This window comes from Rhinopithecus roxellana, chromosome 3, assembly GCF_007565055.1.
Source record: "Rhinopithecus roxellana isolate Shanxi Qingling chromosome 3, ASM756505v1, whole genome shotgun sequence".
NCBI classification, from domain to species: domain Eukaryota; kingdom Metazoa; phylum Chordata; class Mammalia; order Primates; family Cercopithecidae; genus Rhinopithecus; species Rhinopithecus roxellana.
In genome coordinates this window covers 159,015,554-159,031,392 of record NC_044551.1, presented here as the reverse complement: position 1 = coordinate 159,031,392, position 15,839 = coordinate 159,015,554, and the positions used below count along the sequence as shown (strand labels likewise).

General features: G+C 49.6%; 1 protein-coding gene across 1 annotated transcript; it reads left to right on the top strand.

Annotated features, from left to right (window-relative positions):
• Nucleotides 1–64: 64 nt before the first annotated feature.
• On the top strand, nt 65–15,216 carry SPRY4 (sprouty RTK signaling antagonist 4). The gene is made up of 2 exons (XM_010388265.2): nt 65–275; nt 10,509–15,216. The coding sequence occupies exon 2, from the start codon at nt 10,556–10,558 to the stop codon at nt 11,453–11,455; it is 900 nt and encodes a 299-aa protein (XP_010386567.1). The 5' UTR covers nt 65–275; nt 10,509–10,555; the 3' UTR covers nt 11,456–15,216.
• Nucleotides 15,217–15,839: the final 623 nt, after the last annotated feature.

The window sequence follows — 15,839 nt, the reverse complement described above, 5'->3', positions numbered from 1 at the left end:
TTGTGCCCACCCATTCATAGAATCGCGAACGGCGCGCGTGCGCACTGGCGCTCCCTTCCCTCCCATTCATAAAAAAGCCATTTTCCCAGGCAGTGGTTGCAACATCGCGGCGGAGGTAGCGAGCTGAGCTGACAGCGCGGAGTTGGCGCTGTGGAGCACAGGGAGCCTTGCCGGTTCCTCCGGCCGGCGTCTGCGAGTACAGCGGCGGTTGCCTGCTCTGGCTCCAGGATTTAGACAGACATGGGGCGATGCTTGTGACCCTGCAGCTCCTCAAAGTAAGTCCATGGCCGGTTTTGGGATCTGAAACTGCCCCGCTCTGAGCGGCGACGCGACTCCCCCCTTGGGCTGGGGCAAATGGTGCGCTATTTCTAGGCGCGCCTCAGTGTTCCTTCCCTCAGCCTGCGCCTCCTTGAGTCGCTGCGGTGCGCCGCAGCTCCCTGACGCCCTCGGCCCGGCCGGCACGGCGCCGGGGGTGTTCACAGCCTGGCACCGCCGTTTCCGACCCCTTGGCATTGCCAAGCCCGGCTTCCCCGCCCTCTGCGACTCGGGAAGCCCCGTGCGTGTCCCGGGAGTTTGCCTCTGGCCTGGCCTCTTTCCTTCTCCTGCCACCATCCGCCTCGAACGCTGGAACGGGCGGCTCTGGGCTTGGTCAGGAGCCACCGTTTGGGTCGGGGGGCGCCCTCGCTCTGGGCGACTCGCCCAACTCCCAGCTCCGTGCCCACGGTGCCAGCTTTGCCGTGTATCTCCCAGCCCGCCGCAGCGGCCTATGCTCGACGTAGATTTTTTTCCTTTCTCTTCGGAGCGGTGACGGACTGAATTCCCTCCCCTTCTGCCTCTCCCTCGATGGTCAGCGAGGGGCTGGCTCAGGACTGGGCATTTCTGCTCCCTCTCCTTGGCGAGGCGGTTCCTCGCCGTCTGACCTTTGCTCCGCTGCCGCATTTTATGCTGTGCAACTGCCTTGCAGTTGCCTTTTTCTTGCCTGGCCTTTGTAGGGCCTGAGGCTCCTCAGCCACCCTGTACCTCCCTCTCCCCGGGCACCGAGCCGTGCCAGGCCCCGGAGCCCCCAGGCCGCGCTGGGGCTGTGGTGGGGGCTGAAGGTGCGTTTACATAACGCCAGGCGTGTGGGAGCTGGAGGAAGACGTTGCGAATGTAGGAGAGATAAGGCTCCTACTTTCCCTCCTTCCTTCTTGGTGGTACCAGGCTTGACATCACAGAGAAGAGAATAGAGACGGTACGTTCTGAAAAATTCTGAATCGCCAAGACCCCAGGGACAGTGAGCAGGGTGAGGGCGGGTTTGGCTAGCCAGGGCAGCTGGAGCTTGGCTCCATCACTGGGTCCAAGGCTGTGTCCAGTTCCCCCTCCATGCAGACGATCAAAAAGCGTTTAGACAGTAGCTACTCTTGTGCAAGAAGACGGTTTCTCAATTCTCCTTGATTGGGGGCAGGGGGTTGTGGGCAGAAGAGGCAAGGGAGACGCAAAATGGTTGCATGGCTTATAGGGCTGAAGGATGGACAAGAGAGGCGAAATGGGCTGGAAGGGCTAGATGGTAGGCAGAGCAGGGAGCTGCTGGCTGCCTCTTTCACCAGCTGCTGGAGGGGCATCCATATTGCCAAGGCCTCTGAGGGCAGGAGGCCGCCTTCTGGCGCAGCATGGCTTCGGTACCCCCCAGCGCGGTTAGTGCTGGAAAGAAGAGTGTACAGTGGGATGACCAAACCTAGTGGCAGCCCCCTCTTTCCTGCCTCCGAATCAGTGGCATGATTCTCTCCAGTTTTGGGAGAGGCCAGACACACTAGAGGCCAAAGAATTTGCAGAGGGGCAGGAGCAAACACTTGCCTGTCTGTAGCTGACCGAGGCACTAACCTCTCTGACAAGCCTCTCGGGATTCAAAACTGGAAGGTACAAGGCTCAGAGAAGTTGGGAACCGTGGGTTTATCAATCTGTTAATGAGCTCAGTCTGGTCTGAGGCCCTACCCAATATTGCATTGGTGGATTTCACAATGTTTAGAGTTCTCCAGATCTTCACACAAATGGAGTATAAACATCTCTGAAATTTTCAGCTTTTTTTTTTTTTTTTTTTTTTTTTTAGTGCGGGTGTCAGGAGGACTAGGAGAGGCAGGGCTGCGGTTAAAGATTTCTCTTTATCTCTTCCTCTCTGTCTTCTAGAAAGGTGGGAAAGAACTAGTGGAGATGTCCAGTGTGAAATCACATTTCCTCTTTCCCATCCCTTGGGAGGATTCTCACGTGCTACCAGGCCTCCAGCAAATCCTAATGTGGTGAACAGGACACACACTTACCAACCAAGCCCAGTGGCCAGTCACGGGTGTAGGGTGGGGATTTTAGTAGCAGATTTCTGAAATCTCAATGGACAAATACTACGGTGAGGAGACTTTAAAGGCATCTGTTGGTTATCGAGAGTCACTCCCTTTTGGTGGAGTGTAAATGCTCTCTTGCCCTTAGCCCTCCTGCCCAGACCCACGACCTTTTTCAGATCACCCTCTGAAATGGCCTCATCTCACTAAAGCTTTAGTTGGGGCTGGTGGGAGGAGACAGAACACAGCAGGGCAGAGGCTGTGGACAGGTGGATATTTGGAGCTTACTGATATCATTTTCATTTTTTAAAATTATTTATTTATTTATTTGTTTAAAGACGGAGTCTTGCCCTGTCACCCAGGCTGGAGAGCAGTCGTGCTATCTTGGCTCAATGCAACCTCCTAGATTCAAACAATTATCCTGCCTCAGGAGCTGGAATTAAAGTTGTGCACCACCACACCCAGCTAATTTTTGTATTTGTAGTAGAGATAGGGTTTCACCATGTTGGCCAGGCTGGTCTCAAACTCCTGACCTCATGATCCGCCGACCTCGGCCTCTCAAAGTGCTGGGATTACAGGCGTGAGCCACCGCGCCCAGTCTCACATGTCATTTTTATTTGCATCCTCCCAGAATTGGTGGAGAGATGTGGCTCTTTGGAAATCTGGCCTGCCCAGTTCACACCCACCCATGACCCCAGCCCCAAAGCCTGTGCCCAGAGGTTTGGCTGACTTTTGTGGATAATAAATGAAAGCAGTCTTTCAGTGCCAAATTTGAAAATCAGTGATTTAAAAATTAAGAGGAATAAAAGTCATTAATACTTCCAGAAGTGACCTTTGAGCTGTGTGGCTCTGGGATTTAATACTTTGGTACCATATGTGGGGATTCCAGTTTCCAGGGCTGAAAGTCTCATGGTATGACATCTTATAGCTTCCAGATTTGGGCCCCCACAGTGTTTTTCTGTCCTTGGGCTATCCTGTTAATGAGGGCCTGGGTGTTGGTGCCAAGGAGGCCTAGGAAGGAGCCCTCCTTCTTTATTCAGAAAAGTCCAGTGTTTCTTGGAGAATCATAGTGTTCCTTTTGGTTCTAAATCCAGAGTGTTTGTCATCTGGCCTCTACTTAGGTGGCAGTTCCCTTGTGATGACAACCTGGCTAAGGATTCTTGCGGAGGCCTCTGAATTTGGAGATAGGGTTGAAAATTTGGGGTTTTGTATGTAGGCATGACAGAGTTTTTAAGGAAGGGAAATGGCCAGAGTGGAGAAGGTTCTATTTCATGGCCAACCTTATCTTCCTGAGAGGAGAAAATAGTAACTCATTAGAATATATTTTTGCTCTTTTAAAAGAGCCAGGGGAAGGTGAATGAACAACTTTTGGAAAGCTGTATTGCCCCTTCCAGACCAAGCCAGGGGCCTGGACAGAGCAGATGAGTGACTAGGCAAACCTGCTAAGCATGGCCTTAGTTTCCCCATCTGCACAGTAGAGAAAATAAACTCCTCCCAAGGGGACAGGGGGCCAGCAGAACTGCTAGTGAGCGGCCAGGACTAGGGCCATGCTCATTGTTATTATTGAGCTCCTAGGAGGAGGGCTGGTTTTAAGGGTGCCCCCTTCCTGCACAGGAGGTGTGGGGTGTTGCATGATGTAAGAGGGAGGGTATTCTTGGCTCTCAGGGGTCTGGGGCCACCCTGCAGATCCGGACAGCTGACAAGGCTGGGGAATGTATCCGGGACATGTGGCTGGGCTTAAGAGACTCCACAGTTCAGCTGTGATCACGATTGTTCTTTCCAAGGACAGGCCCCAGTCAGTGAAGGAAGCAAGGGCACAGGGGAGGGAGCACAGATGTGCTGGATCTAGCAGAGGAGGGAAGGGGCCCTTTGGGGCAGGTGGCCACTTGTAGAAGAGTGGTTTCCCTTGTCAGTAGTCTTTCTTTTTCTGGTTGGGGGAAGGGGAAGTCATTTCCTGCTCCTGTCCCAGGAGTAAGCTAAAATCTATTATTGTAAGTTCATTTCTTGGTGGAGGGTAAGGAGACAAATAATAAGATCTTACTGTCTGTGGGAGGAAGCCCTGCCTTAGGAGTCTAGGGTTCTGGTCCCACCCAGACCTGGACTTGGCCAAGAGTTCCCAAACCATGCCAGTGGTTAACAGGCTCCTTCTGACTCCTTCTTTACCGACTCTTGGCTTCTAATCCTTCTTTATGGGAATCTGGGCAGACAATTAAGGCAGTAATACAGTGAAGCAAAAACTTGAAGCTGATTAAAGAGCCCAAAGTCCAGCAAGATTCCCACCATTCCGTGTGCTCGGGCTTTGGAGCTCAGCTGATTGGTTGTGAAAGAGGGAAGAGAAGAAGAGGTTTGGAACGGGTAACTGGTGGTAGGATGAAGTGATGAAAAGCAACCATTTTCTTTTGTGATCTCTAACAGATTATGGCCAGAGGTGAGCTTCTTCGTGCTGGTGCTGGGGGAAGGAAGAGAAGGATTCCCAGACAAATCCAGCTGCCCAAATGCTTTATTCTCCCACTGGGGCCATTCTCAGCAGAGATTTTCTTTGTAGGGTATAGGGAGGGGCAAGTCCTCTGCTTCCCTCAGCATCCCTCCCCCTCTTTTTAAAGTCCTTTTAAAGTAATAAGTCATCATTTGGTTGTAGCTTAATTAGCTAAACTGTGATAGTGTCACAAAGAACCAAGCTATAGTGGTGGGCAGGCTCTCTGGCCGCCTAGAGACCTTTATTCTGAGTTGTTTAAAGGGTTAAACAACCTTCACTGAAATAACCCGCTGAGACTGAATGGGGCAGTGCTCAAACTACCCATTCATTCACAGCCTCTTGCCAGTTTGTCATTAGCTGACCTGTAGCTTTCAAAGTACAACTGTCAGGTTTTCCCAATATTTCCCAACTCACCTCACTAGGGTAAGTCAAGGGGAGGTTGTGGGTGGGTGGGATTAGGCATCCTGCTCAGTTGTGCAGACATTTAACATGCCTCTTGATTCTTTTCAGCCAGCCTGTATTGAGCGGTCTGCAGCCTGATGCTCAGCCCCCTCCCCACAGGTACAAATGCAGTGAGTGTCAGACTGGCTGGCTCTGGGCTCCCAGACCCACCAAGCAGCAAATACGGTGTTGGGTGTTCTAGGGATTTTGATATCCTGCTGATTCCAGTATTCTAGGACTCTCTGTGCCCTGGCTCCCTCCCTCCCTCACAGACCTGGACCAGGGAGAGCCCCATCAATGAAGGTACCCTAGGGACCCTTAAGTTCAACTTGATAGGTAGGGAGGAGTAGAGATTGCTTTCCACCCCAGGGTTTCCTTTTGGGGACTGATTTGTAATAAACTCCTACAAGTGAAATCCATTCAACTATAAGAAAACTAAAAATGAGGCCGGGTGTGGTGACTCACACCTGTAATGCCAGCACTTTGGGAGGCTGAGGCGGGCGGATTAGCTGAGGTCAGGAGTTCAAGACCAGCCTGACCAACATGGAGAAACCCCATCTCTACTAAAAATACAAAATTAGCTGGACATGGTCACACATGCCTGTAATTCCAGCTACTCAGGAGGCTGAGAATCGTTTGAACCTGGGAGGCGGAGCATGTTGTGCGCCAAGATCGTGCCATTGCACTCCAGCCTGGGCAAAAAAAGGCAAAACTCCGTCTCAAAAAACAAAATTAAAAATGAAACCACTTTTAAGACAGGGATGGCACATAACACTAAACTGGAAGTGAAGAGAACTTGAATTCTGAGCCTTCCTTAAATGAGAGAGATTACAAACCCCCACAGCCTTCACTCTCCACACTTGAAAATTCCCCTCCCTGCGGTTCAGGCTGATGTAAGCCCGTCTAGCTTTCCTTCCCTGGTGGTTGCAGAGCCCTAGGATGTTCTGATGATGTTCTCTGAGGGCTGGAGGAGTCCATGGTTCTGAAAGTGATGGCACTTTCATGCCTTCCCATGAATTCCCAGAGGTTATGGAGGGCTTCTGCAAGTCATTGTAAGTCAGGGTGGAGACGTTAATATTTCAGCCTCTGAAGCCTCTGCTGTCTTGGTTCAAATCCTGCTCTGGTCACTTGCTAGCTCTATGACCCTTTGTGCTTCCATTTCTTCTCTGTAAAATGGGTACTCTCTTGAAGTATGGTGAGAATTAAAAGAGAAAATAAATCACTGAGGGCTTAGCACGGAGCCTGGCACCAAGAAATGTTTAATAAATATTAGCCGCTTCCATAATTATTATTTATTATTATTAGAAGGTTGAGTGGAGGTAAAAGTCCCTTCCCTCTTGCCAGTTCCTAAGAGTACCACCTAAACTTCAGAGGTGCTTCTTTGGCTAAGTGGAGTGCTGGTTTTGTTTCTCTGTCCAGTGTCTTCCAAATTGGCCATCAGTATCTTCCAAACTGCCTAAATGAGGCAAAGCCTCCTCTCTCCTATTTACATCATAAATCTCTTACTTCCTTGCAGGGGAAGCAGAGAGCACATACTAAACCTGCACTTAAGATTGTCAGCATTGGCCGGGCGCGGTGGCTCAAGCCTGTAATCCCAGCACTTTGGGAGGCCGACACGGGCGGATCACGAGGTCAGGAGATCGAGACCATCCTGGCTAACCCGGTGAAACCCCATCTCTACTAAAAAATACAAAAAAACTAGCCGGGCGAGGTAGCGGGCGCCTGTAGTCCCAGCTACTAGGGAGGCTGAGGCAGGAGAATGGCGTTAACCCAGGAGGCGGAGCTTGCAGTGAGCCAAGATCTGGCCACTGCACTCCAGCCCGGGCGACAGAGCGAGACTCCGTCTCAAAAAAAAAAAAAAAAAAAAAAGATTGTCAGCATTGCTCAGAGTGGAGGGCGGGTGTTTCTCAGTGAGTCGAGATTGATCTACCAAATCAACTGAGAGTTGGTTTTTCTTTTTCTTTTTTTTTTTTTTTTTTTTTGCCTGCTCTGTCGCCCAGGCTAGAGTGCAGTGGTGCGATCTTGGCTCACTGCAATCTCCGCCTCCCCAGTAACTGGGATTACAGGCGCCTGCCACCACGCCTGGCTAATTTTTGTATTTTTAGTAGAGATGGGGTTTCACCCTGTTGGTCAGGCTGGTCTCAAACTCCTGACCTCAAGTGATCCACCTGCCTTGACCTCCCAAAATGCTGAGATTACAGGTGTGAGCCACTGTGCCAGGCCTTCTTTCTTTTCTTTCTTTTTTCTTTTCTTTTTCTTTTCTTTTTTTTTTTTTTTTTTTTGAGAAATCATTTAGCTGTGCTGAGGGGTTATTAAATAGGCAGCTCAGAAAATTGTTTTTCTTTGTCAGCCAAATAAATTCAGCAGAGGTTCTTGGAGGGTCCCTGCTGGTGAGGGGTGAGGGCAGCAGTGGATCTCTGATTTGGTTTTTGCTGAGCTGGTGGTTGAAAGGAATCCTACTACATCAGGGTTATGGAAGGGAAGATACATTTTATAATATGCCCAATGGAGCCATCGGATGCGGCATCATCCCCAGAGAGCCGAGTCATCGTGGGCCAAGCTCCCATCCCCATGTCTGGCCTCAACTGCAGGCCCAGATGTTGACAGCTGTCTCTGGAGGGTTATGGGAGCCTGTGAATGCCAACATCCCCGTTGCCTGCAGCGGCTGCTCCCATCCTGGCTTCCTGGTGGGACTTTTCCATGAATTGGGGAATCTGCCTTCTGATTCCAAGGCCTATTAAAATTTCTGAGCATTGCCCATTTCTTTTGCTTTATCTGTAGGAAATGTAGCTGTTTTTAAAGAACCTCACCAAAAAAAAAAAAAAAAAAAAAAAGAGTGAATCTGCTCAAGGGAAGGGAGTATTTTACTTTCTCCCACAGCATGGCCAGACCCAATCGTTGTCCTGAGAGACAAAACCCAACTATATGGGGCAATAGAAGCTTCAGACTGCTGCCTACATTGTGTTGGCAGGACCCTGAATATTCCTGACATGGGTTTCTGGAACAAGGGAATCATGTTATCATTGTCCGGGGGTGAGGGTTCTGGCTGGTGCTGGAGAACCTTATCCATGGCATTTTTTATTCTTAGGCCTTTCCTCCAGGCACCGTCCTCAGTGCTGGACCTTGGGCTCCTAACCCTGGCCTCTTGCCCCAAACTCATTTATTCTAGAAGCAAGGCCTTGGAACCGCTATTGACAGTAAGTGGGCAGGCTGAGGTAGCATTCCCTGGAGTTCCTACCCTGTCGTCAGCCTGATCCTTGGAAAAACTCCTCTCCATAGATGCTTACTTGCATTCCCTCTCTCCAGCCCTGACCACAGGATCTCCACGGGAGGCTGCTTTGGCAAGTGGCTACTCTTTGGTGGCAGACCTGCCAGAAAAGGCAAACTCTGCCACAAGGAAGTCACCAATTCGAAGGTGATGCTCTGGTTTCATCCGAAGAGAACATAGGGGCAGGCACTGCCACTAGGTAGGCTTTCTTCAAGACAGGAAAAACAAAGCGTGTAAAGAAATACCAGCATCCTTTTAAGTAGGCAGGGCCATGGGAACAAAGCCAATAGTTGATGCCCTGCGTGAATGGGAAATAGCAGTTGACTGAGCATTGAACCTTGCAGAAGAGACTGGATGCTTTTTGGATTTAGCAGTGTAAGTGATATACAGACTGGAGCCCTGTGGATAGCCCCCTTTTATCCCCTTCATAAACTTTCATCTAGAGCTAGCTTTTTATTTTAGACAGGTTCTAGATAAACCTAACAGCAGAGGGGCAGGATCAGCTCTCCTAATGAGAACATCATTAGCATCTTGATGCAAATTTAGTAAATGCAAAAGCATTTACTAAAACCCCACCCAAGAATACATTAATCCAATGACCTTTTTTTGGTTTTGTTTTAAAGACTTATCTTTCTCTTCTTCCTCTCCATTCCCTGGGGTTCTTAAGATTGGGGTGGAATCTTCCCAGAGTGTAATCTTTCCCTTGGATTCCAAATTGTGTCCCCTTGAGCAGAGGTCTTGACCTTCTGCTGCTATTTCTTTAAACTGATCTCCAGCAGAATTCCAACTGTAAAGGTCAGCAGGCAAGGAAATGGCACTTCTAATAGAAAACAATGTGCACTTTCTAAATTTGAACCAAGCCGTTTCCGCTCTTTGATTTAAGTGACTTCCCGGGGTTCCGTGTCAGGCACTGCAGTTGAATCTCTGGCTGGATTCCAACTTAAAATTGCACTCTCTCGGTGAAATTAGAAACTGATCCAGGGTTGGCTTAGCTATTCTAGTAAATAGCATTTAGGCTGAATGTTCAGCTCAGCACTTGGAAATGGGTGATGTGAGTGCCCCTTGAGAGGATTTCCCATCCAAGTTGTCAGAAGCTGACATACCTAGGGATTATTAGCCACTGTAGGTTGCTGCTCTTAAGAAGTGGTAGTAATAAGTTAATAATGCCTGGATGTGCAGGCATCAGATAACAGTCCTTCTCTTGTGAATATCTGAAATAAAGGGCTTGTTAATCCAGCTGAAAAAGTCCATGGGAACATCCAGAGGTGTCTGTTGAGTTCACCACATCGTCCCCAGTACCTGGCACAGTGCTTGGCAGGAAGTGCTTATAAGTGCTCAGGAGATCTAAGCTTACTCCTTGGGGCAGCGATAAATTGTTGCTGCATGCCAGGTAATATGCTAGGTAATAGACAGTATTTTCTCATTTAATCCTCTCAAGAGCCCGTTTTATAGATGACAAGACCAAAACCTAAGGCACAGAGATGAAAGAACTCATTCATAGCAATGTTGCTAGGCCAAAGTGAGAATCGAATTTGAGTCTGGTTCCAGATACTGTGTTTATATCTACTGAACTATGTATCTTAACTAAGGAGCATGTTTCACAGTAACTAAGAGAATGAAATCGGGCTGCCTGGGTTTGAGTCCTACTACTGATAGTTTTGGATAGTTTTGTGTGATTTTGGACAAATTAATTTGAACATGTCTTTTCTGTAAATAGAAAAGGGGGATAATAGTAGTTACATTTTAGGCTTATCATGAAGTCAAAGACTTAATGTATATGGTGCTTAGGAGAGCACCTCTGTCTTAAGTGCTCAGTAAGTATTATTTCCACCACTGACTTCTTGTCATTATTAATCATTTAAGCTTGGAAGTCACTGGAAAGTCTACACAGTGATTTTAGTTCCTATTTCAATTGGGCGGCTCCCAAGGACCTGATGGGGGGATGAGGTATTAGCAGGCCACATACTGATGCCTGGAATCCATTCTCTCTTCCTTTTCCCCACCCCACCCTCAGGGCCCCTAGAAGCCTGTTTCTCCATACAGTCCAGGACCTCCAGCCCCATGGAGCCCCCGATCCCACAGAGCGCCCCCTTGACTCCCAGCTCAGTCATGGTCCAGCCCCTTCTTGACAGCCGGATGTCCCACAGCCGGCTCCAGCACCCACTCACCATCCTACCCATTGACCAGATGAAGACCAGCCACGTGGAGAACGACTACATAGACAACCCTGGCCTGGCCCCCACCACCGGCCCAAAGCGGACCCGGGGCGGGGCCCCAGAGCTGGCCCCGACGCCCGCCCGCTGTGACCAGGACGTCACCCACCACTGGATCTCCTTCAGCGGGCGCCCCAGCTCTGTGAGCAGCAGCAGCAGCACATCCTCGGACCAGCGGCTCTTAGACCACATGGCACCACCACCCGTGGCCGACCAGGCCTCACCAAGGGCTGTGCGCATCCAGCCCAAGGTGGTCCACTGCAAGCCGCTGGACCTCAAGGGCCCGGCGGTCCCATCGGAGCTGGACAAGCACTTCTTGCTGTGCGAGGCCTGTGGGAAGTGTAAATGCAAGGAGTGTGCGTCCCCCCGGACGTTGCCCTCCTGCTGGGTCTGCAACCAGGAGTGCCTGTGCTCAGCCCAGACCCTGGTCAACTATGGCACGTGCATGTGTCTGGTACAGGGCATCTTCTACCACTGCACGAATGAGGACGATGAGGGCTCCTGCGCCGACCACCCCTGCTCCTGCTCCCGCTCCAACTGCTGCGCCCGCTGGTCCTTCATGGGTGCTCTCTCCGTGGTGCTACCCTGCCTGCTCTGCTACCTGCCAGCCACCGGCTGCGTGAAGCTGGCCCAGCGCGGCTACGACCGTCTGCGCCGCCCTGGTTGCCGCTGCAAGCACACGAACAGCGTCATCTGCAAAGCAGCCAGCGGGGATGCCAAGACCAGCAGGCCGGACAAGCCTTTCTGACAGTTTTTGTCGAAGCCCCAGTGCTCCGCCTGGAAACCTGGTTCTCTTCTGACATCTAAGAAGACTGCAACAAGGTCAGAGGTTTTAGTCTTCTGAGGCTGACCTTGCTAGTCTGCCCACTCCCTACCCCCAGCTTCGGAAAATACAGAGATCACCACCACCTACCCTGTATTCCCCAAGACGATGAAGAAGCACTTTGGGGCTTTTTTTTCAGGGTCCTGGAACTTTGTGTCAAACAGAATGCAGGGGCAGGGTGTGGTTTTGGGGGGAATTTTTCTTTTTCAGAAGACGGAACACAGATGTGGACACATATCCGGAAGCTGCAGCTGCTTGAATGCCTTCCCAACCCCTCCTTCTCCCTCCCTCCCTCTTTTCCATTGTCTTTGGCTCTCACAAGAGCTAGCTGCCTGGGAGGAATTGTTAACTGAGTACCAGGGTACCTTTAAAGAAGACCCTTGGAGTTTTCTGTACCTTCTTCTCCTCCCCCATCTCACTCCACCCCACTTTGTCCCTGATGTCTTGGGGAAGGTGTAGAACACCCTAGCAGTTCCTATTGTATATACTTGGGAGCCACTGAGAACAGAGGACGGCCAGTGAGTCCAAGCCTCATTCCTCCTTCTGCCTCCCCGGAGCCACAGGATGGATTTAGGAGCCACTGCTCAGTGCACTTCTCCCTTCTAACTGCATCAACTAACTCTTGGGGGTGTTCCGCTCACCACACCGTCCTTCGGTTCTTACCGAGTCACAGACTCGCCTGCCCACTATGTGTCCTGGGTTCTCTCTACTCAGATCCCTTCCTGAAACTTTATATGGGTAGAGGAAGCCAGGGCGGCAAATGCGAGACCAAATATCATTTTGCCAATGAGTTTGAGGCTGTGGTCTCTAGATCCAGTCACTACGTTTTTATAGAATAATTAAACCAGATGATAACGGTGTTTTAAAAAATAATAATAAAACAACTTGTTTCCTTTTGGGCCACCCCCAGGAAGGGCTGATTTCAAAATCTGGGGGCGAGCAACCTCAAGGAACACAATTTCCCTCCCCATCAACAAGAGGATTTTAACAGCAAAGAAGAGAGGCAGCACCTCCCATTGGCAGAATGACCGCTGAGCCAGGCTGGGTTTGGGTTTCTTCTCTTCTGATTCTGCTGCTCACTGTCATAGCCTTTTGTGTATAGTGATGTGTCTGTATCTTTAATGTAAATAGAGAGATGATGAAAAAAGAGTCTATTTTAGTGTTAGGAAGCCCCAGCAGGGGAGTTGGAAGAGCTGGGGGAGAGGGTAGGGGAAAGGTTTTTCCAGGGGCCACTGGGTTTGAGCCCTGCTTTTGTGCACAGCCACACCACCCTCTCCCGACAGCCCTCAAAGACGTAGCAACCCTTTCTCTCAAGGTGCTAAAGGACTCAGAAGGTGCAGCACGTCCAGTGGGTAGGTACTTGTTGCATGCAAAAGCTGTAGTGTATCTGGTCCTTCCTCCCCAGCTGTTGTGTGGGGTTTTTGCTTTGTGTGTGGTATTTTGTTTTCCCCTCTAATGAGAGGGCATGGCCTGAGTCAGAAGAGCTACCCCAGGTGCAACTGGAAGTGCATGAGGCAGAGTGTCCGTAGCATTTCCAGTTTGTTCTGTAGGAACAGAGGTGCCTCCAGGAAGGAGGTAGCGAGGTGGGTAGCTATGATAGGCATGCACCTAATGCTTCTCAAGGACTTCTTTTTTCCTTCTTGAAGACTAGTAGTAACATCTTATGATTTAGAGTAAGTTAATTGTAACCATAGGTATTTATTGATTGGAGGAAGGGAGGGTCATATTATTTTCGGCTTTATTTATGTAACATTTGCTAGCTTGTAAAAGGCGAATGTGAAATATTGCATCTGCATTTTCCAAGGCTGATTCATGTAGCTACTCTTGCCACAGTTGTGACAGATGTATGGATGTTCTTGAACATTTCAGAGGGAGTGGTAGGAAAGAAACACATTCAGCCAACCACTTATATGAATTGAATGTATCAGAAGTGTACTGAAGGGACTGAAGATAGTTTTCCTCAGATGAGGTGGCCCCAAAATCGATAGTGCACATGTGCACGCTTTCTGCAAGGCCTCAGAACTTTTCCCGGGGCCCCTCCCTCAACTTGTCTCCATGGGAAACTTGACCCAGTTGCACTTTGGTGATCTTGGTGGTCTACACACCCGTTCTGTGGAGAGTCGATTTACATAAGCTGTGTATACACACATACACACACACACACACACACACACACACACACACACACACACCCCTACCCCACACTGACCGTCTACGGACAGAGACCCTATTTCCTGGCAAACGACCTCCTGAACCCTGACTTTTTGTGTACATACTTGTAAACACGGATTTTTCTGGGTTTTGGTTTGCTTTTTCTTTTTTTTCCCCTGCCCATGTTCTAGCTTGTTCTTCTTGGTTTGCTTTCAACCTGCTTGATGGATGTCTGCAGAGTGCTCTCTAAGAGTCCACCTCAGTGCCCTGTGTGCTCGGTGGTCATGGGAAGGAGCGAAGGAACCATCCTTGGTTCTCCCAGCTTGGTTGTGTAGCAATCCCTCGGCATTGTTTTTCTCAGCTTCTTGGCAAAAATTAAAAAAAAAAAAAAAAAAAAAAAAAAAAGAATAAACTGGCTTGCCTGTGGACCCTCCCTAGCTCTGGGGTCTGGGGCCAGTCGAGAGCCACGGAGAGACCCAGCACTCAGAGACACGACACACATGTGTAGCTGCTTCTGGCTGAGTGTGTTTCCTGTCACCAATGGCCTGTTTGGCTGGATGGTGCCTCGGCTTGACCTTTTTTGAAAAGTGCTGGTTAGTTCCCGCCCCTGTTAAACCTGGGGTGGTGGGTGGGGGTTCTGCCTTAACTCTAGGGGCAGCTGGGATCCAGGACGCTTCCAGGGGGCTTTGGCTGCCCATGTTTATGAAGGACAGCGCTTCCGCGAGCACCCTGAGAACTGGGTCTTGGGTAGCAAAGCCTTCCCAGATAAAAGATGGGCACAACTAAGGCTTTCCCAAGCAGGAAGGGTGAAGACCAATCCCTTCCTTTGGTATGCACCCCCTCACAGCTGAGATGGACAACATGGCTGGTTCTTTCAGCCTTGTGGAGTCTGTCAATCGCCATCATACCTCGAGTGAGGCCCAGCTAGATAATGACTTGTCCAAGATGGCACACGTGGAAAGTTGATCTGCACCTGAACCCGGATGACTGTCACCTTGAAGCATCCCGTTCTTCCGTGCTGTCCCAGGAAGTGTCTGGCGGGCGTGGGCAGCACAGCTCTACACTGTACAATTCACTAGGGCATCCTGCGAGCCTCACCAGCCTTCTGGTTCATGCCTTTGACAAGCATTTTTGTGCCCTCTCTGCTTACTGTGACAGTCAATGATGAATCTTGCGTTGCCATTTTCTGCTGTGGGTAACTGCGTGCGGTGTCTTGCCTTGCTTTCCCTTCTCACTGTCCCACAGCTTGGTTTCATGTTACAAACAGAAAAGCTCGAGGCTCCCACCCCGCCACATCCCAACTTCATTTCCCCCTCACTGTAGCCCATTTCCACCCCACCACAAAGTTGCCACAGAAGGTTTTCTTTGTATAGAATATTTATTTTGAAGCTCTATTTTAATAGTATTTATTTTAGAAAGTCTACTATTGTAAGAGTTCTTCTGTTTGTGAAGAAAAAAACAAGTTAAAAACTGAATGTACTGATTTAGAAAATATATATAAATATATATTGTTAAATATACACGGGACTGCTGTTTCTGGTGTGTTTGTGTGTTCAATTCCCTGACCTCTTCACCCAGCAAGGCCTCAAGTTTGAGAATAAGCTGCTACTGAAAGGGGAAGAGAAGATAGGGCTTTGTGGGCTGGGCAATCCCTTCTCCCCTCTCTAGGACAACCATAGAACCATCGGAGGAAAGCTCCTCTTCATTATGAAGCCAAATACTACCAGGAGCTGCTAGAGCCTCCTTCTTAGGCAAGCTGTCCCCTAAACTGGAGTGTGCTGCCGATGGACAGCAAAGCTTCAAAACTGGGAAGAAGTAGAGGGGGGAAAAGGGTCAGCTGACCTGTCCGTTCCTCTCCCTTTATGTCCTGATTGCCCCCAAATTAGGTTTTCACACAAATGAACACACACATACATGCTTCAAGGAACCAAATAGAAAAGCCCTTTGTCATTTCCTTATTTTCACAGAATTGGTGGGTATTGCACAAAACTAGTCCTTTCAGCCTCGAAAGCCTTCTATCCATTTCATGACCTTCTAATGTACCTTCCTTCTGTTTTTTGTTTTTTTTGTTTGAGACAAGAGTCCCAGGCCGGAGTGCAGTGGAGTGATCTCACTCACTGCAACCTCCACCTCCAGTGTTCAAGCGATTCTCTTGTTT

Excerpts from the sequence above, each read along its gene's own strand:
- SPRY4 (XM_010388265.2), top strand. The coding sequence starts at position 10,556 with ATGGAGCCCCCGATCCCACAGAGCGCCCCCTTGACTCCCAGCTCAGTC.